A 23,159-nucleotide genomic window follows, 5' to 3' on the forward strand; every position below is an offset into this window, starting at 1 on the left:
AATCCCACATGTTCAAGGGGCTCTTTTTGGGGTGGGAGAGGATCCCAGGAAGAGCTCAGCTGGGAAAGGGATGCTTGGGAAAGGATTTGGGAGCAGTTTGGGTGGAAATGACCCCCCAAATCCCCCAGATGTGTCCTGAAATCCACCATCTTCAGGGTCTTTTTGGGGTGGGAGAGGATCCCAGGAAGAGCTCAGCTGGCAAAGGGATGGTTGGGAAAGGTGTGACTGGAGCAAGGGGATGTGGGAATATTGTGGATGCTCTGTAGGGGGAACTGGCTCCTAAATCCCCCAGATGTGCCCCAAAATCTGCCGTGCTGAGGTCCGCGTTTGGACACGGGGATGAATCCCAGGAAAAGTTCACCTGAGCTAAGGGATGCTCAGGGAAGGAGGTGGGAACAGGTCCCCAAATCCCCCAGATGTGCCCTAAAATCCCGATCCCGAGGGATGAGGATGAGGAAGGGGCGGGGGGGGATCCCAGGAAAGCCTCAGCTGAGGCTGGGAATGGTTTGGGTGGATCTGATCCCCAAATCCCACAGGTTTGCCCTGGGATTCCCCATCCTGTGGGGATCCAGCCGGGATGGGGGTCGGGATCGGGCTGGTTCCTGGGAGAGGGCTTGGAAGGTTTGGGATAATTCCCGGGGGATCTGTGGGTGCTTTGTGGGGGAGTTTGGGGTAATTGCAAGGATGATTCCCAGCAAAGGCAGGAGAGCTTGGGATGGTTCCCTGGAGAAAGGCGGGATTTGCTGGGAATGCCGGGGTGGTTGCCGGGGTCATCTTGGGATGATTCCCAAGGGAGCCAGGAGGATTCCAAAGGGAAAGCTTGGGATGATTCCTGGGAGAGCTGAGGTTGGTTCCCAGGAGAGCCGGGTTGGTTCCCAGGAGAGTTTGGGATGGTGGCTCAGGGGATTCCCAGGAGAGTTTGGGATATTCCCAGGAGAGTTTGGGATGGTGGCCCAGGGGATTCCCAGGAGAGTTTGGGATATTCCCAGGAGAGTTTGGGATATTCTTGGGAGAGTTTGGGATATTCTTGGGAGAGTTTGGGATAATGGTTCAGGGCATTCCTGGGAGAGTTTGGGATATTCCCAGGAGAGTTTGGGATATTCTTGGGAGAGTTTGGGATATTCTTGGGAGAGTTTGGGATAATGGTTCAGGGCATTCCTGGGAGAGTTTGGGATATTCCCAGGAGAGTTTGGGATATTCTCAGGAGAGTTTGGGATGATGGCTCAGGGGATTCCCGGGAGAGTTTGGGATATTCCCAGGAGAGTTTGGGATATTCCTGGGAGAGTTTGGGATGATGGCTCAGGGGATTCCCAGGAGAGTTTGGGATATTCCTGGGAGAGTTTGGGATGATGGCTCAGGGGATTCCCAGGAGAGTTTGGGATATTCCCAGGAGAGTTTGGGATGATGGCTCAGGGGATTCCCAGGAGAGTTTGGGATATTCCCAGGAGAGTTTGGGATATTCCCAGGAGATTTTGGGATAATGGCTCAGGGGATTCCTGCGAGTGCTCAGGATGATTCCCAGTGAAGCTGAGGGTGATTCCTGGGAGAGCTCGGGATAATTGCCAGGATGATTCCCAGGATGATTCCCAGGAGAGCCAGGAGACCTCGGGATCATTCCTGGGGGAGCTTGGGATGATTCCTGGCAGAGTTTTGGGATGGTTCCTGGGAGAAACCTTGGGATGATTCCCAGGACAGCTGGGCTGATTCCTGGCAAGACCTTGGGACAATCCCCACAATGATTCCCAGGAGAGTTCGGGATAATTCCCAGCACAATTCTTGGGAGAGCTTGAGATGATTCCCAAGAGAACCAACACAATTCCCTGGACATAATTCCCAGAACAATTCCCAGGCCAATTCCCACCAGCACCTTCCCCTCCCCATTCCTCCTCTCCACCCACCACTCCCCCTCTCCCTTTTTCCTACCTTTTTTTCCCTCTTTTCCGTATTTTCCAGGCCAAATTCCTGCCCAACAGCGGCGACTCCACGCTGGCCATGTGTGCCCGGGACGGGCAGGTGAGGGTGGCCGAGCTCTCGGCCACTCAGTGCTGCCGCAGCACCAAGCGCGTGGCCCAGCACAAGGGAGCCTCCCACAAGGTGAGCTGGCATTTGGGAATGGCAAATCCCAGGATTTGGGTTACCTGGGAATGGGGAAACACGGTGGGAATGCTCGTTGGGATGGGGGGGGGTTCAGCTGGGATGGCACCTGTGGTGAGCGGGTGGCTCAAGGAGTGGGTTCTGCTCGGCTGCTCCTTTTCCTGAAGATCAGGGGTGGGTTTTTTTGGGAGAAAGGAAGGGATTTTCCCACTTTCTGGAAGCAATTCCCAAATATTTAAAGGCTTGGATGTACCCTTTGTCACCTGTGATGTCATCTGCGAGCTCTCGGTGACTTCACCACTGAACTCTCGGTGACTTCACCAGCCAGATGAGGGGGGATCCAGTTTTTCTCCGTTAAAATCGAAGTTTTTTGGGAGAAAAGAAGGATTTTTCTTACTTTTAGGGAGCAAATGGAATCGATTCCCAAATATTTCAACCCTTGCATGCGCCGTCGTCACCTGTGACGTCACTTGTCACATCACCGTGACGTCATCTGCGGCCTCCCAGTGACATCACCCCATGCTCAGCTCCATTAAAATCTGAGAATTTCGGGGATTTTCCCACTTTTTGGTTGCAATTCAAACCTTTGGCTGTGCCATTGTCCCGATGACATCACCCCCTATGATGTCCCCCTCCCGATGACATCACCGCTGTTCAGGGCAGGGATCCCCAAACCTGGGGGTTTTCGGTGTGGATTTTCCTGGTTTTGGGGATTTTTGGGAGCCATTCCCGTTGTTTTTTCCCTGTTTTGCCCCAATCCCAGCTGGCGCTGGAACCGGACTCACCCTGCACGTTCCTGTCGGCGGGGGAGGACGCCGTGGTCTTCACCATCGATCTGCGGCAGGACCGGCCTGCCTCGTGAGTGGCCAGGAAATTGGGAATTCTGAGGGGAAAAATGGGAATTCTGAGGGGAAAAATGGGAATTCTGAGGGGAAAATCAGCAATTCTGGATGGGAAACCCAGGGTTTCAGGGGAATAATGGGGATTTGGGGAGGGAAAAATGGAGATTCCATTGACCTGCGGCAGGACCGGCCCGCCTTGTGAGTGACTGGAAAATCGGGAATTCTGAGGGGAAAAATGAGAATTCTGAGGGGAAAATTGAGAATTCTGGGCAGGAAATGGGGATTCTGGGCAAGAAATGGGGATTCTGTGGGGGTGAAATGGGGATTCTGTGGGGGAAAAAAGGGGATTTAGGGTGGGAAAAGTGGATCCCATCGACCTGCAGCAGGACCAGCCTGAATTGTGAGTGACCGGAAAAAGGGGAATTGTGAGGGGAAAAATGGGAATTCTGAGGGGAAAAGTGAGAATTCTGAGGGGAAAATCAGGAATTGTGGGGATGAAATGGGAATTCTGGGGGAAAAGAAGAGGATTTGGGATGGGAAGTGGGGATCCCATCGACCTGCGGCAGGACCGGCCTGCATTGTGAATGACTGGAAAAATGGGAATTGTGAGGGGAAAAGTGGGAATTCTGAGGGGGAAATGGGAATTGTGAGGGGCAAATCAGGAATTCTGAGGGGCAAATGGGAATTCTGAGGGGAAAATCAGCAATTCTGGATGGGAAACCCAGGGTTTCAGGGGAATAATGGGGGTTTGGGGAGGGAAAAATGGAGATTCCATTGACCTGCGGCAGGACCGGCCCGCCTTGTGAGTGACTGGAAAATTGGGAATTCTGAGGGGAAAATTGGGAATTCTGAGGGGAAAAATGGGAATTCTGAGGGGAAAATTGAGAATTCTGGGCAGGAAATGGGGATTCTGGGCAAGAAATGGGGAATTGTGGGGTTGAAATGGGGATTCTGTGGGGAAAAAAAGGGGATTTAGGGTGGGAAATGGGGATCCCATCGACCTGCGGCAGGACCAGCCTGCCTTGTGAGTGACCGGAAAAAGGGGAATTGTGAGGGGAAAAATGGGAATTCTGAGGGGAAAAGTGAGAATTCTGAGGGGAAAATCAGGAATTGTGGGGATGAAATGGGAATTCTGTGGGAAAAAAAGGGGATTTAGGGTGGGAAAAGGGGATCCCATTGACCTGCGGCAGGACCGGCCTGCATTGTGAGTGACTGGAAAAATGGGAATTGTGAGGGGAAAAATGGGAATTCTGAGGGAAAATCAGGAATTCTGAGGGGAAAAGTGAGAATTCTGAGGGGAAAAATGGGAATTCTGAGGGGAAAAATCAGGAATTGTGGGGAAAAATCAGGAATTCTGAGGGGAAAAGTGAGAATTCTGAGGAGAAAATCAGGAATTCTGGGGATGAAATGGGGATTCTGTGGGAAAAAAAGGGGATTTAGGGTGGGAAATGGGGATCCCATTGACCTGTGGCAGGACCAGCCTGCATTGTGAGTGACTGGAAAAATGGGAATTCTGAGAGGGAAAATCAGGAATTCTGGGGATGAAATGGGGATTCTGTGGGGAAAGAGGGGTATTTGGGGTGGGAAAAGGGGATCCCATTGACCTGTGGCAGGACCAGCCTCCATCGTGAGTGACTGGAAAAATGGGAATTGTGAGGGGAAAAATGAGAATTCTGAGGGGAAAAGTGAGAATTCTGAGGGGGAAGTGGGAATTCTGAGAGGGAAAATGGGAATTCTGAGGGGGAAAATCAGGAATTCTGAGGGGAAAATCAGGAATTCTGGGGATGAAATGGGGATTCTGTGAGAAAAAAAGTGGATTTGGGGTGGGAAAAGTGGATCCCATCGCCCTGCGGCAGGACCAGCCTGCATTGTGAGTGACTGGAAAAATGGGAATTCTGAGGGGAAAAAAGGGAATTCTGAGGGGAAAGTTGAGAATTCTGAGGGGAAAAATGGGAATTCTGCGGGGAAAATCAGGAATTCTGGAAGAATAATGGGGGTTGGGGGGAGAAAATGGGGGTTTGGAAGGAATAATGGGGATCCCATTGACCTGCGGCAGGACCGGCCTGCATTGTGAGTGACTGGAAAAATGGGAATTCTGAGGGGAAAAATGGGAATTCTGAGGGGCAAATCAGGAATTCTGGGGGTGAAATGGGGATTCTGTGGGAAGAGGATTTGGGATGGGAAATGGGGATCCCATTGACCTGTGGCAGGACCGGCCTGAATTGTGAGTGAACAGAAAAATGGGAATTGTGAGGGGAAAATGGGAATTGTGAGGGGAAAAATGGGAATTGTGAGGGGCAAATCAGGAATTCTGGGGGAATTCTGGGGGAAAAGAAGAGGATTTGGGATGGGAAGTGGGGATCCCATCGACCTGCGGCAGGACCGGCCTGAATTGTGAGTGACCAGAAAAGTGGGAATTGTGAGGGGAAAAGTGGGAATTCTGAGGGGAAAAGTGGGAATTCTGAGGGGAAAATGGGGTTCTGGCGGGAAATGGGGAATTTTGGGGGTGAAATGGGGATTTGGGGCAGGGGAAAGGGGATCTTTTTGGGGGGAAAATGGGGATTTTAGGGGTGAGGAGAGGTGTGGGTTTGGGGAGTAACAGGTGGGATGTGGGGAAAAACGGGAATTCTGAGGGGAAAAGTGAGAATTCTATGGGGAAAAATGGGAATTCTGAGGGGGAAAAACGGGAATTCTGAGGGGAAAATCAGGAATTGTGGGGACGAAATGGGGGAAAAGAAGAGGATTTGGGATGGGAAATGGGGATCCCATTGACCTGCAGCAGGACCGGCCTGAATTGTGAGTGACTGGAAAAATGGGAATTGTGAGGGGAAAAATGGGAATTCTGAGGGAAAATCAGGAATTCTGAGGGGAAAAGTGAGAATTCTGAGGGGAAAAATGGGAATTCTGAGGGGAAAGATGGGAATTCTGGGGGTGAAATGGGGATTCTGGGGGAAAAGAGGGGATTTGGGGTGGGAAAAGTGGATCCCATTGACCTGTGGCAGGACCAGCCTGCATTGTGAGTGACTGGAAAAATGGGAATTGTGAGGGGAAAAGTGGGAATTCTGAGGGAAAATCAGGAATTCTGAGGGGAAAATCAGGAATTCTGAGGGGAAAAACGGGAATTCTGAGGGGGAAATGGGAATTCTGAGGGGGAAATGGGGAATTGTGGGGGTGAAATGGGGATTTGGGGCAGGGGAAAGGGGATCTTTTTGGGGGGAAAATGGGGATTTTAGGGGTGAGGAGAGGTGTGGGTTTGGGGAATAACAGGTGGGATGTGGGGAAAAACGGGAATCTGGGTGGAGACAGCCGGGATTTGGGGAAAAATTGGGGTTTTTGGGAAATTAGGGATTTTGGGGGAAATCGGGTTATTTTTGTGGGCAAAATGGGTTGGGGTTTTTTGGGGAAATGGAGATTTTGGGGAGATAAAATGGTTTTTTTTTTTTATTGGCTATTTTTGAGGCAAATGTATTTTTTTGGGAAAGCTGATCAATTATGTTTTAATCGGATTAATTTGGGGAGAAAACAGTTTTTCTTGGGAAAGCAGGTTGGGGTTTTTTGGGAAAAACCACTCGTTTTTGAGGAAAAACCATTGGGTTTTTGAGGGAAACCAGGAATTTTGGGGAGAAAACTGATTCTTTTTAGAGGGAAAACCAGGATGTTTTGTGGAAAAAGCAGGGATTTTTGGGGAAAAATGGGGATTTTGGGGGAAGAAATGGGATTTTTTAGGGGAAAAATGGGGATTTTTGGGGGGAAAATGGGGATTTTTAGGGGAAAAATGGGGATTTTTTGGGGGAAAAATGGGGATTTTGGGGGGAGAAATGGGATTTTGGGGGGAAAAAATTGGGATTTTTTAGGGGAAAAATGGGGATTTTTGGGGGGAAAATGGGGATTTTTGGGGGGAAAAATGGGGATTTTTAGGGGGAAAAATGGGGATTTTTTAGGGGAAAAATGGGGATTTTTTAGGGGAAAAATGGGGTTTTTTGGGGGGGAAAATGGGGATTTTTTGGGGGAAAAATGGGGATTTTTGGCGGAGAAATGGGGATTTTTTGGGGGAAAAATGGGGATTTTTTGGGGGGAAAAATGGGGATTTTTTGGGGGAAAAATGGGGATTTTTTGGGGGGAAAAATGGGGATTTTGGGGGGGGAAAATGAGGATTTTTTAGGGGAGAAATGGGGATTTTTTGGGGGAGAAATGGGGATTTTTTAGGGGAAAAATGGGGATTTTTTAGGGGAAAATGATTTTTTAGGGGGAAAAATGGGGATTTTTTTGGGGAAAAATGGGGATTTTGGGGGGAAAAATGGGGATTTTGGGGGATTTGGGCTGGGTTTAAGGGGGAGTTAGGCTGGGTTTAGGGGGGAGGTTGGGCTGGGTTTAGGGGATTTGGGCTGGGATTAGGGGATTTAGGCTGGCCTTAGGGGATTTAGGCTGGGATTAGGGGGTTTAGGCTGGGATTAGGGGATTTAGGCTGGGATTAGGGGGTTTAGGCTGGGATTAGGGGATTTAGGCTGGGTTTAGGGGATTTGGGCTGGGATTAGGGGATTTAGGCTGGGTTTAGGGGATTTAGGCTGGGTTTAGGGGATTTAGGCTGGGATTAGGGGATTTAGGCTGGGATTAGAGGATTTAGGCTGGGATTAGGGGATTTAGGTTGGGATTAGGGGGTTTAGGCTGGGATTAGGGTGTTTAGGCTGGGTTTAGGGGGGGTTTGGGCTGGCCTTAGGGGATTTAGGCTGGGTTTAGGGGATTTAGGCTGGGATTAGGGGATTTAGGCTGGGTTTAGGGGGGATTTAGGCTGGGATTAGGGGGTTTAGGCTGGGATTAGGGTGTTTAGGCTGGGTTTAGGGGGGATTTAGGCTGGGATTAGGGGATTTAGGCTGGCTTTAGGGGATTTAGGCTGGCTTTAGGGGATTTAGGCTGGGATTAGGGGATTTAGGCTGGGTTTAGGGGGGATTTAGGCTGGGATTAGGGGATTTAGGCTGGGTTTAGGGGATTTAGGCTGGGATTAGGGGATTTAGGCTGGGATTAGGGATTTAGGCTGGGTTTAGGGGGGATTTAGGCTGGGATTAGGGGATTTAGGCTGGGATTAGGGGATTTAGGCTGGGTTTAGGGGATTTAGGCTGGGATTAGGGATTTAGGCTGGCCTTAGGGGGGTTTAGGCTGGGATTAGGGGATTTAGGCTGGGATTAGGCGATTTAGGCTGGGATTAGGGGATTTAGGCTGGGATTAGGGGATTTAGGCTGGGATTAGGGGATTTAGGCTGGGATTAGAGGATTTAGGCTGGGATTAGGGGATTTAGGCTGGGATTAGGGGATTTGGGCTGGCCTTAGGGGGGTTTAGGCTGGGATTAGGGGATTTAGGCTGGGATTAGGGGATTTGGGCTGGGATTAGGGGATTTAGGCTGGGTTTAGGGGGGATTTAGGCTGGGATTAGGGGATTTAGGCTGGCTTTAGGGGATTTAGGCTGGGATTAGGGGATTTAGGCTGGGATTAGGGGATTTAGGCTGGCCTTAGGGGGGTTTAGGCTGGGCTTAGGGGCTGATCCCGGCTTTTCCCAGGAAACTGGTGGTGACCAAGGAGAAGGAGAAGAAGGTCGGCCTCTACACCATCTTCGTCAACCCCGCCAACACCTCCCAGTTCGCCGTCGGCGGCCGCGACCAGTTCGTCAGGTGGGGCCAAACTGGGAGCACTGGGAGCACTGGGAGAGCCCAAATCCCGGGATTCTTCAGCCCAAATCCAAGGATTCCCTTGCCCAATTCCCCTTTTTTCAAATCCACCTTTTCCCACCCTTTCCCAAATCCATGCTTTCCCTCCCCAACTTTGGACCAGTTCGTGAGGAGAGGCCAAACTGGGAGCACTGGGAGAGCCCAAATCCTGGGATTCTTCAGCCCAAATCCAGGCATGGCAACAGCATTGCAGCCCCAAATCCGGGCCTGTTCCAGCCCCAAATCCCAGGGAATTTTAGGATGGGATTCTGGAGCTCGCAGAGGGGATTTTTTGGGATCAAAGCCCCCCTGGAGTGGATCCCAACCCTTTTCCTGGAGTGGATCCCAACCCTTTTTTTTTTCCCCTGGAGTGGATCCCGACCCTTTTCCTGGAGTGGATCCCGACCCTTTTCCTGGAATGGATCCCAACCCTTTTTTTTTTCCCCTGGAGTGCATCCCAACCCTTTTCCTGGAGTGGATCCCAACCCCTTTCCCCCCTGGAGTGGATCCCAACCCTTTTCCTGGAGTGGATAACAACCCTTTTCCTGCAGTGGATCCCAACCCTTTTTCCCCCTGGAGTGGATCCCAACCCTTTTTTTTCCCCTGGAGTGGATCCCAACCCCTTTTTTTCCCCTGGAGTGGATCCCAACCCTTTTCCTGGAGTGGATCCCAAGCCTTTTCCTGCAGTGGATCCCAATCCTTTTCCTGCAGTGGATCCCGACCCTTTTTCCCCCCTGGAGTGGATCCCAACCCCTTTTTTTCCCCCTGGAGTGGATCCCAACCCCTTTCCTCCCTGGAATGGATCTCAACCCTTTTCCTGGAGTTGATCCCGACCCTTTTTCCCCCTGGAATGGATCCCAACCCTTTTCCTGGAGTGGATCCCAACCCTTTTCCTGGAGTGGATCCCAACCCTTTTTTTCCCCCTGCAGTGGATCCCAACCCTTTTCCTGCAGTGGATCCCAACCCTTTTCCCCCCCGGAGTGGATCCCAACCCTTTTCCTGGAGTGGATCCCAACCCTTTTTTTTCCCCCTGCAGTGGATCCCAACCCTTTTCCTGCAGTGGATCCCAACCCTTTTCCTGCAGTGGATCCCAACCCTTTTCCCCCCCGATTCCTGCAGGATTTACGACCAGAGAAAAATCGACGAGAACGAGAACAACGGAGTCCTGAAGAAGTTCTGCCCCCACCACCTGGTACTGGGAATACTGGGAGCACTGGGAGCACTGGGAGCACTGGGATTGCAGCTGGGATCACCCCGGAGCGATCCCATGGGAAAAGGCGGCAAAAACTCCCTGAAATCTCCTTTTTTTCGGGAATTTTTCCCCTCCATCCCAAATTTCTGCCTCCCTCCATCCCTGCCCGGGGGTGGGAGGCTCGGAATTCCCAGGAAAAGGAGCAGGATCCGAGGTTTTCCCGATTTTCCAGGTGAGCAGCGACTCCAAAGCCAACATCACCTGCCTGGTCTACAGCCACGACGGCTCCGGTGAGCCTGGGGGGCCCAAATTGCCCTCATTTCCCCCAAAATCCAATTTCTGCCCCAAAATCTCCCCTTTTCCCCCCAAAAATCCAATTTCTGCCCCAAATTCCCCTCATTTTCCCCCCAAAAATCCAATTTCTGCCCCAAAATCTCCTCATTTGCCCCCAAAAATCCAATTTCTGCCCAAAAATCTCCCCCAAAATTCCAATTTCTGCCCCAAATTCCCCTCATTTGCCCCCAAAAATCCAATTTCTGCCCCAAATTCCCCTCATTTGCCTCCAAAAATCCAATTTCTGCCCCAAATTCCCCTCATTTCCCCCCAAAAAATCCCAATTTTTTCCCCAAATTCCCCTCATTTTCCCCCAAAAATCCAATTTCTGACCCAAAATCTCCCCTCATATCCCCCAAAATCCAATTTCTGCTCCAAATTCCTCTCATTTCCCACCAAAAAATCCAATTTCTGCCCCAAATTCCCCTCATTTCCCCCAAAAATCCAATTTTTCCCCCAAAATTTCCCGTTTCCCCCAAAAAAATCCAATTTCTGCCCCAAAATTTCCCATTTTCCCCCCAAAAATCCAATTTCTGCCCCAAATTCCCCTCATTTTCCCCCAAAAAATCCCATTTCTGCCCCAAATTCCCCTCATTTCCCCCAAAAATCCAATTTTTCCCCCAAAATTTCCCGTTTTCCCCAAAAAATCCAATTTCTGCCCCAAAATCTCCCATTTTCCCCAAAAAATCCAATTTCTGCCCCAAATTCCCCTCATTTGCCCCAAAAATCCAATTTCTGCCCCAAAATTTCCCATTTCCCCCAAAAAAATCCAATTTTTCCCCCAAAATTTCCCATTTTCCCCCAAAAAATCCAATTTCTGCCCCAAAATCTCCCCTCATTTCCCCCAAAATCCAATTTCTGCCCCAAAATCTCCCCTCATTTCCCCCAAAAATCCAATTTTTCCCCCAAAATTTCCCGTTTCCCCCAAAAAATCCAATTTCTGCCCCAAATTCCCCTCATTTTCCCCCAAAAAATCCAATTTCTGCCCCAAATTCCCCTCATTTCCCCCAAAAATCCAATTTTTCCCCCAAAATTTCCCGTTTCCCCCAAAAAATCCAATTTCTGCCCCAAAATCTCCCATTTTCCCCAAAAAATCCAATTTCTGCCCCAAATTCCCCTCATTTGCCCCAAAAATCCAATTTCTGCCCCAAAATCTCCCCTTTTCCCCCCAAAAATCCAATTTCTGCCCCAAAATTTCCCATTTTCCCCCCAAAAATCCAATTTCTGCCCCAAAGTCCCCTCATTTGCCCAAAAAATCCAATTTCTGCCCCAAAATCTCCCCTTTTCCCCCCAAAAATCCAATTTCTGCCCCAAAATCTCCCCTTTTCCCCCAAAAAATCCAATTTCTGCCCCAAAGTCCCCTCATTTGCCCAAAAAATCCAATTTCTGCCCCAAAATCTCCCCTTTTCCCCCCAAAAATCCAATTTCTGCCCCAAAATTTCCCATTTTCCCCCCAAAAAATCCAATTTCTGCCCCAAAAACTCCAATTTTCCCACAAACTTCAGCTGCTTGCCCAAAAAACCCGAATTTTCCCCCAAAAGAACCTGGATTTTTTGGAGAGAACAGGAGGGGCTTTGGGGAAATTTGGGTTTTTTGGGGGGAAATTTGGGGGGTTTGGGGGAAATTTGGGGTTTTTTGGGAAAAATTCGGGGGTTTTTTGGGCAAAATTTGGGGGTTTTGGGGAATATTTGGGGTTTTTTTGGGAAAAATTCGGGGGGTTTTGGGGGAAAATTTGTGGGTTTTGGGGGGAAAATTTCGGGTTTTGGGGGGAAAATTTGGGGGTTTTTGGGAAAATTCAGATTTTTTGGGGGAAATTCGGGGGTTTTGGGGGGAAATTTGGGGTTTTTTGGGGGGAAAATTCAAGGGGTTTTGGGGAAAATTTGGGGGTTTTTGGGGAAAATTTGGGTTTTTTGGGGAAAATTCGGGGGTTTTTGGGGAAAATTTGGGGTTTTTTGGGAAAAATTCGGGGGTTTTTTGGGCAAAATTTGGGGTTTTGGGGGAAATTTGGTGGGTTTGGGGGGGAAAATTTGGGGTTTTTGTGGGAAAGTTTGGGGTTTTTGGGGAAAATTTGGGGTTTTGGGGGAAAATTCGGGGTTTTGGGGAAAATTTGGGTTTTTTTGGGCAAAATTTGGGGGTTTTGGGGAAAAATTGGGGGTTTTGGGGGAAAATTTGGGGTTTTTTGGAGAAAATTTGGATTTTTTTAGGGAAAATTTGGGGTTTTGGGGAAAATATGGGAGTTTTGGGGAGTATTCGGGGTTTTTTGGGCGAAATTTGGGGGTTTTGGGGGAAAATTTGAGGGTTTGGGGGGAAATTTGGGGTTTTTGGGGGAAAATTCAGGGTGGTTTTTGGGAAAATTTGGGGGGTTTTGGGGGGAAATTTTGGGTTTTTTGGGGAAAATTCGGGGTTTTTGGAGAAAATTTGGGGTTTTGGGGGAAAATTCAGGGGTTTTGGGGAAAATTTGGGGGGTTTGGGGCGAAATTTGGGGGGTTTTGGGAAAATTTGGGGTTTTGGGGGAAATTTGGGGGTTTTGGGGAATATTTGGGGTTTTTGGGGAAAATTTGGGCTTTTTTTGGGAAAAATTCGGGGGGTTTTGGGGGGAAATTTGGGGGTTTTGGGGGGAAAATTTCAGGTTTTGGGGGGAAAATTCGGGGGTTTTTGGGAAAATTCAGATTTTTTGGGGGGAAAATTCGGGGGTTTTGGGGGGAAATTTGGGGTTTTTTGGGGGGAAAATTCAAGGGGTTTTGGGGAAAATTTGGGGGTTTTGGGGAAAATTTGGGGGTTTTGGGGTTTTTTGGCCGAAAACTTCTTCTTTTGGGGACGGTTTTTGGAAAAGGTTTTTTTTGGGAAGCAAAAACCCTTTGGGAAATGGGATTTTTGGGGCATTTTGGGGGGAAACGGGGCTGGTTTGGGAAACCCGGGCATTTCTTGGGGGAAAAAAAACGGTTTTGGGGAGAAAACGGAATTTTTTTGGAAAGCAGGTGGGGTTTTTTTTGGGAAAATTCGGGGGTTTTGGGGGGGAAAATAGGGTGGGGGTTCCAATTTCCTGCTGGTTTTCCCATTTTCCTGCTCTTTTTCCCCAATTTCCTGCTCTTTTTCCCAATTTCCTGCTCTTTTTCCCCATTTCCCCTCTGCTTTTTCCCATTTCCCCCCCCTTTCCCCTCTTTCCCACCCATCTTTCCCCATTTTCCCGCCGTTTTTCCCAATTTCCCCATTTTTTCCCTTTTTCCTGCTGTTTTTTACCAATTTCTTGATATTTTCCTGGATTATTCCTCCTATTTTCCCCATTTTCCCCCTATTTTTTCCCTTTTTCCTGCTGTTTCTCCCCAATTCCCCCACGTTTTTCCCATTTTCCTGTTGTTTTTCCCCATTTCCCCCCCGTTTTTCCCCATTCCCCCCTTGGTTTTCCCCCTTTCCCCCCCATTTTTCCCTTTTTCCTGCTGTTTTTCCCCATTTTTCCCCATTTTCCCAATTTTTCCCCATTTCCCCCCGTTTTTCCCCATTTCCTCCCCATTTTTCCCCATTTCCCCCCATTTTTCCCCATTCCCCCCATTTTTCCCCATTTCCCCCCATTTTTCCCCATTTTTCCCCATTTCCCCCCATTTTTCCCATTTCCCCCCTTTTCCTCCCCATTTTTCCCCATTTCCCCCCATTTTTCCCCGTTTCCCCCCATTTTTCCCCATTTCCCCCCGTTTTTCCCCATTTCCTGCTGGTTTTTCCTCATTTCCCCCCATTTTTCCCCCTTTTCCCCCCATTTTTTCCCTTTCCCCCATTTTTCCCCATTTTCCCCCCAATTTTCCCCATTTCCCCCCCATTTTCCCCCATTTCCCCCCCATTTTTCCCCCTTTTCCCCCCATTTTTCCCCTTTCCCCCATTTTTCCCCCTTTTCCCCTCATTTTTCCCCATTTCCCCCCATTTTTCCCCATTTTTCCCCATTTCCCCCCCATTTTTCCCCGTTTCCCCCCATTTTTCCCCATTTTTCCCCATTTCCCCCCATTTTTCCCCATTTCCCCCATTTTTCCCCCTTTTCCCCTCATTTTTCCCCATTTCCCCCCATTTTTCCCCATTTTTCCCCTTTTCCTCCCCATTTTTCCCCATTTTTCCCCATTTTTCCCCATTTCCCCCCATTTTTCCCCATTTTTCCCCATTTCCCCCCATTTTTCCCCATTTCCCCCATTTTTCCCCCTTTTCCCCTCATTTTTCCCCATTTCCCCCCATTTTTCCCCATTTTTCCCCATTTCCCCCCCATTTTCCCCATTTCCCCCCCATTTTTCCCCATTTCCCCCCATTTTTCCCCATTTCCCCCATTTTTCCCCATTTCCCCCCCATTTTTCCCCATTTCCCCCCCATTTTTCCCCATTTCCCCCCCATTTTTCCCCATTTCCCCCCCATTTTTCCCCTTTTCCCCCCATTTTTCCCCATTTCCCCCCATTTTTCCCCATTTCCCCCCCATTTTTCCCCATTTTTCCCCATTTCCCCCCCATTTTTCCCCATTTTTCCCCATTTCCCCCCCATTTTTCCCCATTTTTCCCCATTTTTCCCCATTTCCCCCCCATTTTTCCCCATTTTTCCCCATTTTTCCCCATTTCCCCCCCATTTTTCCCCATTTTTCCCCATTTTTCCCCATTTCCCCCCCATTTTTCCCCATTTTCCCCCGTTTTTCCCCGTTTCTGACCGTTCTGGGCCGTGCAGAGCTCTTGGCCTCCTACAACGATGAGGACATTTACCTCTTCGACTCCGCGCACAGCGACGGCGCCCAGTACAGCCGGCGCTACAAGGGCCACCGCAACAACGCCACAGGTCAGGGAGCGCGCCGGAACCGGGCCTGAACGGGGCCGGAACCGGGCCTGAACCGGGCCGGAACCGGGCCTGAACCGGGCCGGAACCGGGCCTGAACCGGGCCGGAACCGGGCCTGAACCGGGCCTAAACCGGGCCTAAACCGGGCCTGAACCGGGCCTGAAACCGGGCCTGAACGGGGCCTAAACCGGGCCTGAACCGGGCCTGAACGGGGCCTGAACCGGGCCTGAACCGGGCCTGAACGGGGCCTGAAACCGGGCCTGAACGGGGCCTGAACCGGGCCTGAACCGGGCCTAAACCGGGCCTGAACCGGGCCTGAACCGGGCCTGAACCGGGCCAGAACCGGGCCTGAACGGGGCCTGAACCAGGCCTGAACGGGGCCTGAACCGGGCCTGAACCGGGCCGGAACCGGGCCTGAACCGGGCCTGAACCGGGCCTGAACGGGGCCTGAACCGGGCCTAAATGGGGCCTGAACCGGCCCTAAACCGGGCCGGAACTGGGCCTGAACCGGGCCTGAACCGAGCCTGAACGGGGCCTGAACGGGGCCTGAACCGGGCCTGAACCGGGCCTGAAACCGGGCCTGAATGGGGCCTGAACCGGGCCTGAACCGGCCCTAAACCGGCCCTAAAGCGGCCCTAAGCCGGCTCTAAACTGGCCCTAAACCGGCCCCAAACCGGCCCCAAACCGGCCCCAAACCGGCCCCAAACCGGCCCTAAACCGGCCCCAAACCGGCCCCAAACCGGCCCCAAACCGGCCCTAAACCGGCCCTAAACCAGCCCCAAACCGGCCCTAAACCGGCCCCAAACCGGCCCTAAACCGGCCCTAAACCGGCCCTAAACCGGCCCCAAACCGGCCCTAAACCGGCCCTAAACCGGCCCTAAACCGGCCCCAAACCGGCCCTAAACCGGCCCCAAACCGGCCCCAAACCGGCCCTAAACCAGCCCCAAACCAGCCCTAAACCGGCCCTAAACCGGCCCTAAACCGGCCCTAAGCCGGCCCTAAACTGGCCCTAAGCCGGCCCTAAACTGGCCCTAAACCGGCCCTAAACCGGCCCCAAACCGGCCCTAAACCGGCCCTAAACCGGCCCCAAACCGGCCCTAAACCGGCCCTAAACCAGCCCTAAACCAGCCCTAAACCGGCCCTAAACCAGCCCTGAAACTGTCCCTAAACCAGCTCTAAAACTGGCCCTAAGCCGGCCCTAAACCAGCCCTAAACCGGCCCTAAACTGGCCCTAAACCAGCCCTAAACCAGCCCCAAACCAGCCCTAAACCGGCCCCAAACCGGCCCCAAACCGGCCCCAAACTGGCCCCAAACCGGCCCCAAACCGGCCCTAAACCGGCCCTAAGACCAGCCCTGAAACTGTCCCTAAACCAGCTCTAAAACTGGCCCTAAAACCGGCCCTAAACCGGCCCAAAACCAACCCTAAACCAGTCCTAAATCCATCCCAAAATACCCCTAAATCAGCCCTAAATCGACCCCAAAATACCCCCAAAATCAGCCCAAAATCAACCCTCAATCAGCCCTAAATCACCCCAAAACCCATCCAAAACTACCCCCAGAATCAACCCCAAACCAGCCCTAAATCCACCCAAAAGTACCCTCAGAATCTTCCCCAAAATCAACCCAAAATCCTCCCCAAAAAATCTCCCTCAAATCACCTCAAAATCCCCCCCAAATCCTCCCAGAACCATCCCAAAATTCCCCCAAAATCCCCCCAAAATCTGAGCCCCAGAGCATCTGAGCAGCACCACAGGTGAGGGGAGAAAGATCCAAAATCCATCCCGAAACACCCCAAAATCCCCCCAAGCAACCCAAATTCCTCCTGAAAATCAGCCCCAAAACAGCCCCAAAACAGCCCAAAATCAGCCCTAAAACAGCTCCAAATCAGCCCCAAAAACAGCTCCAAATCAGCCCCAAAATCAGCCCCAAATCAGCTCTAAAACAGCCCAAAAAAACAGCCAAAAAAAACAGTCCAAAAAATCAGCCCTAAATTAGCCTCAAATCAGCCCTAAAACAGCCCCAAAACAGCCCAAAAATCAGCCCAAAAAAACAGCCCCAAGTCAGTCCTAAAACAGCCCAAAATCACCCCAAAAAATCAGCCCCAAATGAGTCCTAAAACAGCCCAAAAGCAGCCCAAAAATCAGCCCAAAAAAACAGCCCCAAATCAGCCCCAAGTCAGTCCTAAAACAGCCCAAAATCACCCCAAAAAATCAGCCCCAAATGAGTCCTAAAACAGCCCAAAATCAGCCCAAAAAAATCAGCCCCAAACCAGCCAAAAAAACCAGCCCCAAATCAGCCCTAAATTAGCCCCAAATCAGCCCAAAAATCAGCCCCAAATCAGCCCCAAATCACCTCAAAAAATCAGCCCTGAATCAGCCCCAAATCAGCACCAAGTCAGTCCTAAAACAGCCCCAAATCACCCCAAAAAATCAGCTCCAAATCACCCCAAAAAATCAGCTCCAAATTGGCCCTAAATCAGCCCCAAAACAGCCCCAAATCACCCCAAAAAATCAGCTCCAAATCAGCCCAAAAAATCAGCCCTAAATCAGCCGTAAATCAGCCCAAAAAATCAGCCCCAAGTCAGTCCTAAAACAGCCCGAAATCAGCCCCAAATCACCCCAAAAAATCAGCCCCAAATTGGCCCCAAATCAGCCCTAAATCAACTGAAAATCAGCCCTAAAACAGCCCTAAAACAGCCCCAAATCAGCCCTAAAATAGCCCCAAATCAGTCCCAAATCAGCCCTAAAACAGCCCAAAAAATCAGCCCTAAATCAACTGAAAATCAGCCCCAAATCAGCCCAGAAAATCAGCCCCAAATCAGCCCCAAATCAGCCCAAAAAATCAGCCCCAAATCAGACCCAAATCAGCCCTAAAACAGCCCAAAAAATCAGCCCCAAATCAGACCCAAATCAGCCCTAAAACAGCCCTAAATCAGCCCCAAATCACCCCAAAAAATCAGCCCTAAATCACTCCCAATTGGCCCAAAATCAGCCCCAAATCAGCCCAAAAAATCAGCCCCAAATCAGCCCTAAATCCTCACAAAATCAGCCCCAAATCTTCCTCAGAATCACCCCAAAATCCATCCCAAATCCACCCCAAATCTTCCAAAACCCCCCCAAATCCACCCCAAAAATTCCCCAAATCCTCCTGAAATCCTTCCCCGAAAGCCCCAAATCTGCCTCCAGCCAGGAGGGGTTTGGGGGATCCCAAAATCTCCCAAAAATCCTCGAGGAAGAGGGGGAAAAAGGAGAAAAAAAGGGGGAAAAGGGGAAAAGGAAAAAGGGGAAAATGGGAAGAGGAAAAATTGGGGGAAGGGGAAAAAGGGGGAAAAGGGAAAGAGGAGGGGAAAAAATGGGAATAAAGGGGGGGAAAGAGGGGAAAAGCAGAGAAAGGGAAAAAGAGGGAAGAGAAGGAAAAAGGGGAAGAGAGGAAAAAAAGGGGGAAGAAAAAAGAGGGAAAAGAAGGAAAAAGTGGGAAGAGAAGGAAAAAGGGGGAAGAAAAGGAAAAAGGGGAAAAGAAGAAAAAACAGGGAAGAGAAGGAAAAAGAGGGAAGAAAAGGAAAAGGGGAAGAGAAGGAAAAAGGAGAAGGAAAAAAGTGGGAAGAGAAGGAAAAAGGGGGGAAAAGAGGGAAGAGAAGGAAAAAAGGGGAAGAGAAGAAAAAAAGGGGAAGAGAAGGAAAAAGGGGGAAGAAAAAAGAGGGAAAAGAAGGAAAAAGTGGGAAGAGAAGGAAAAAGGAGAAGAGAAGGAAAAAAAAGGGGGAAGAGAAGAAAAAAAAGGGGGAAGAGAAGGAAAAAGGGGGAAGGAAAAAGGGAAAAGAAGGAAAAGTGGGAAGAGAAGGAAAAAGGGAAGGAAAAGTGGGAAGAGAAGGAAAAAGGGAAGGAAAAAGTGGGAAGAGAAGGAAAAACTGGGAAGAGAGGGAAGAAGGGGAAAAGAAAAAACAGGGAAGAGAAGGAAAAAGAGGGAAAATAGGGAAGAGAAGAAAAAAAGGGGAAGAGAAGGAAAAAGGGAAGAAAAAAGAGGGAAAAGAAGGAAAAAGTGGGAAGAGAGGGAAAAAGAGGGAAGAAAAGGAAAAAGGAGAAGAGAAGGAAAAAAAGGGGGAAGAGAAGGAAGAAGTGGGAAGAGAAGGAAAAAGAGGAAAAAGAAAAAGAGGAAGAGAAGGAAAAAGGGGAAGAGAAGAAAAAAAGGGAAGAGAAGGAAAAAGGGGGAAGAAAAAAGAGGGAAAAGAAGGAAAAAGTGGAAGAGAAGGAAAAAGGGAAGGAAAAAGTGGGAAGAGAAGGAAAAACTGGGAAGAGAGGGAAGAAGGGGAAAAGAAAAAACAGGGAAGAGAAGGAAAAAGAGGGAAGAAAAAGAGAAGGAAAAAGTGGGAAGAAAAGGAAAAAGGGGAAGAGAAGAAAAAGAGGGAAGAGAAGGAAAAAGGGAAGAGAAGGAAAAGGGGGAAGGAAAAAGGGGGAAAAGAAGGAAAAAGAGGGAAGAGAAGGAAAAAGTGGGAGAAGAGAAGAAAAAAGAGGAAGAGAAGGAAAAAGTGGGAAAAGAAGAAAAACCAGGGAAGAGAAGGAAGAACAAGGAAGAGAAGAAAAACCTGGGATCCCCCAGCATTCCCCAAATCCCCCAAATCCCCCAAAATCCCCCAAACTCCCCCAAATTCCCAACTTTTCAGCTCCTTTCACCCCCTCCCTCATTTCCCCGCCCCTCAACCCTCCCTGAGCCCCCGGGCCTCCCCTGTGGCATCCCTGAGAACCCTTTTGGGAAGCAGCTCCGCGCTTTCCCAGCTGGGAATTCTTGGCACAAGCCCTGAATTCCCGTTTTTCCCGGTTTTTTCCCGTTTTTCCCTTTTTTTTCCTCGTTTTTCCAGTGAAAGGGGTGAATTTCTACGGCCCCAAGAGCGAGTTCGTGGTGAGCGGCAGCGACTGCGGCCACATTTTCCTGTGGGAAAAATCCTCCTGCCAGATCGTGCAGTTCATGGAAGGGGACAAGGGCGGAGTGGTGAGGCCCCAGAATTCCCAAATTCCCCATTTTTCCCCAAATTCCCCATTTTTACTCATTTTTACCCATTTTTCCCCAAACATTCATCCCCCTTTTCTCGCTGTTTCCACCCCAAAAGCAGCGGGATCACCCCAGTCCTGTTTCCCTGAGGGGTGAGGCCCCAGAATTCCCAAATTCCCAAATTCCCCAAATTCCCCAATCCCACCCCAAACATTCATCCCCATTTTTCCCCATTTTTCCCCTTTTTTCCCCCTTTTTCCCCCTTTCCCCCCTTTTTTCCTTTTTCCCCCTTTTTCCCCTTTTTTCCCCTTTTTCCCCCTTTTTCCCCCTTTTTCCCCCTTTTTCCCCCTTTTTCCCCCTTTTTCCCCCTTTTTCCCCCTTTTTCCCCCTTTTTCCCCCTTTTTCCCCCTTTTTCCCCCTTTCCCCCCCTTTCCCCCCCTTTCCCCCCCTTTTCCCCCCTTTTTCCCCCTTTTTCCCCCTTTTTCCCCCTTTTTCCCCCTTTTTCCCCCTTTTTCCCCCTTTTTTCCCTTTTTCTCACCTTTCCCCCCTTTTCCCCCCTTTTTTCCCTTTTTTCCCCTTTTTTCCCCCTTTTCCCCCCTTTTTTCTGCTTTTTTTCCTCCCTTTTTTCCCCTTTGTCCCCCTTTTTTATTCCCTTTTCCCCCCAAATTCCCCATTTTTACCCATTTTTACCCATTTTTCCCCAAACATTCATCCCCCTTTTCTCGCTGTTTCCACCCCAAAAGCAGCGGGATCACCCCAGTCCTGTTTCCCTGAGGGGTGAGGCCCCAGAATTCCCAAATTCCCAAATTCCCCATTTCCCCCAATCCCACCCCAAACATTCATCCCCCTTTTCCCGTTTTTTCCCCCTTTTTTCCCCCTTTTTGCCTCTTTTTCCTCCCTTTTTTCCTCCCCTTTTCCCTCCCAAACCAGCCCTAAAACTCTCCCTAAACCCCACAATTCCCATTTTTCCCATGGATTTTTCAGGTGAACTGCCTGGAGCTGCACCTCCCCCAATCCCAATCCCAATCCCATTCCCATTTTTCCCATGGTTTTTCCAGTTCACTCCATCTGTGGCTCAGTTCCCCCAATCCCATTCCCATTCCCAATCCCAATCCCATTCCCAATCCCAATCCCATTCCCAATCCCATTCCCATTCCCAATCCCATTTTTCCCATGGATTTTCCAGGTGAACTGCCTGGATCTGCACCTCCCCCAATCCCAATCCCAATCCCATTCCCAATCCCATTTTTCCCATGGATTTTCCAGGTGAACTGCCTGGAGCCTCACCCCCCTCTCTCTGGGTCAGTTGCCCCATTCCCATTCCCAATCCCATTCCCAATCCCACTTTCCCACGGATTTTCCAGGTGAACTGCCTGGAGCTGCACCTCCCCCATTCCCATTCCCAATCCCATTCCCAATCCCATTCCCAATCCCATTTTCCCATGGATTTTCCAGGTGAACTGCCTGGAGCCGCACCCCCACCTGCCCGTGCTGGCCACCAGCGGGCTGGACCACGACGTGAAGATTTGGGCGCCCACGGCCGAGGCGCCCACGGAGCTGCGGGGCCTCAAGGAGGTCAGCGGGCTCGGCCGGGGCCGGGGCTGGGGCCGGGCTCATCCCGGCCTTTTCCCGGCCTTTCCCATGGAATTCCGGCCCCTTCCCGCCGCAGGTGATCAAGAAGAACAAGGTGGAGCGGGACGAGGACAGCCTGCACCACACGGACATGTTCGACAGCCACATGCTCTGGTTCCTCATGCACCACCTGCGCCAGCGCCGCCACCACCGCGTACGGAGCCCCTGCTCTGCTCCTCCTTCCTCCCTTCGCCTCCGCTTTCCTCCTTTTCCTTCTCTTTTCCTCCTTTTCCTTCTCTTTTCCTCCTTTTCCTTCTCTTTTCCTCCTTTTCTTTCCTCCCTTCACCTCCTCTTTCCTCCCTTCGCCTCCTCTTTTCTTCCTTTTCCTCCTCTTTTCTTCCTTTTCCTTCTCTTTTCCTCCTTTTCCTCCTTTTCTTTCCTCCCTTCGCCTCCTCTTTTCTTCCTTTTCCTTCTCTTTTTCTCCTTTTCCTTCTCTTTTCTTCCTTTTCCTTCTCTTTTCTTCCTTTTCCTTCTCTTTTCCTCCTTTTCCTTCTCTTTTCCTCCTTTTCCTTCTCTTTTCTTCCTTTTCCTTCTCTTTTCTTCCTTTTCCTTCTCTTTCCTCCCTTCGCCTCCTCTTTTCTTCCTTTTCCTTCTCTTTTCCTCCTTTTCCTTCTCTTTTCCTCCTTTTCCTTCTCTTTTCCTCCTTTTCCTTCTCTTTTCTTCCTTTTCCTTCTCTTTTCCTCCTTTTGCCTCCTCTTTTCTTCCTTTTCCTTCTCTTTTCTTCCTTTTCCTTCTCTTTTCTTCCTTTTCCTCCTCTTTTCTTCCTTTTCCTTCTCTTTTCTTCCTTTTCCTTCTCTTTTCTTCCTTTTCCTTCTCTTTTCTTCCTTTTCCTCCTCTTTTCTTCCTTTTCCTTCTCTTTTCCTCCTTTTCCTTCTCTTTTCTTCCTTTTCCTTCTCTTTTCCTCCTTTTCCTTCTGTTTTCTTCCTTTTCCTTCTCTTTTTCTCCTTTTCCTTCTCTTTTTCTCCTTTTCCTTGTCTTTTCCTCCTTTTCCTTCTCTTTTCCTCCTTTTCCTTCTCTTTTCTTCCTTTTCCTTCTCTTTTCTTCCTTTTCCTTCTCTTTTCCTCCTTTTCCTTCTCTTTTCTTCCTTTTCCTTCTCTTTTCCTCCTTTTCCTTCTCTTTTCCTCCTTTTCCTTCTCTTTTCCTCCTTTTGCCTCCTCTTTTCTTCCTTTTCCTTCTCTTTTCTTCCTTTTCCTTCTCTTTTCCTCCTTTTCCTCCTTTTCTTTCCTCCCTTTTCCTTTTCTTTTCTTCCTTTTCCTTCTCTTTTCCTCCCTTCTCCTTCTCTTTTCTTCCTTTTCCTCCTTTTCTTTCCTCCCTTCTCCTTCTCTTTTCCTCCTCTTTTCTCCCTTTTCCTTCTCTTTCCTCCCTTCTCCACCTCTTTTCCTCCTCTTTTCTCCCTTTTTCCCTGCTTCTCCTGCTTCTTCTCCTCTTCTCCTGCTGCTCCTCTTTTCTTCTTTCCTCCATTTTCCTTCTCTTTTCCTCCCTTCTCCTTCTCTTTTCCTCCCTTTTCCTCCTCTTTCCTCCCTTTTCCTTCTCTTTTCCTCCCTTTTCCTCCTCTTTTCCACCTCTTCTGCTTTTCCACCTCTTTTCCTC

At 49.8% G+C, this 23,159-nt stretch overlaps 1 protein-coding gene across 1 annotated transcript in view; it reads left to right on the forward strand.

The window, feature by feature from the left end:
* DCAF8 (DDB1 and CUL4 associated factor 8) overlaps positions 1-23,159 on the forward strand; it is a gene marked incomplete at its 3' end in the record, with an annotated part of 31,243 nt that overhangs the window by 7,268 nt on the left and 816 nt on the right. The window contains exons 5-13 of the mRNA XM_082298613.1: positions 1,954-2,094; positions 2,858-2,952; positions 8,488-8,598; positions 9,754-9,826; positions 10,059-10,116; positions 14,849-14,956; positions 19,807-19,937; positions 21,393-21,512; positions 21,607-21,723. Of these exons, the coding sequence (XP_082154739.1) occupies positions 1,954-2,094; positions 2,858-2,952; positions 8,488-8,598; positions 9,754-9,826; positions 10,059-10,116; positions 14,849-14,956; positions 19,807-19,937; positions 21,393-21,512; positions 21,607-21,723 (954 nt within the window). The remainder of the gene's footprint in view (positions 1-1,953; positions 2,095-2,857; positions 2,953-8,487; positions 8,599-9,753; positions 9,827-10,058; positions 10,117-14,848; positions 14,957-19,806; positions 19,938-21,392; positions 21,513-21,606; positions 21,724-23,159) is intronic.

This window comes from Coloeus monedula, assembly GCF_965178545.1.
Source record: "Coloeus monedula genome assembly, chromosome: 29".
Lineage (NCBI taxonomy): Eukaryota > Metazoa > Chordata > Aves > Passeriformes > Corvidae > Coloeus > Coloeus monedula.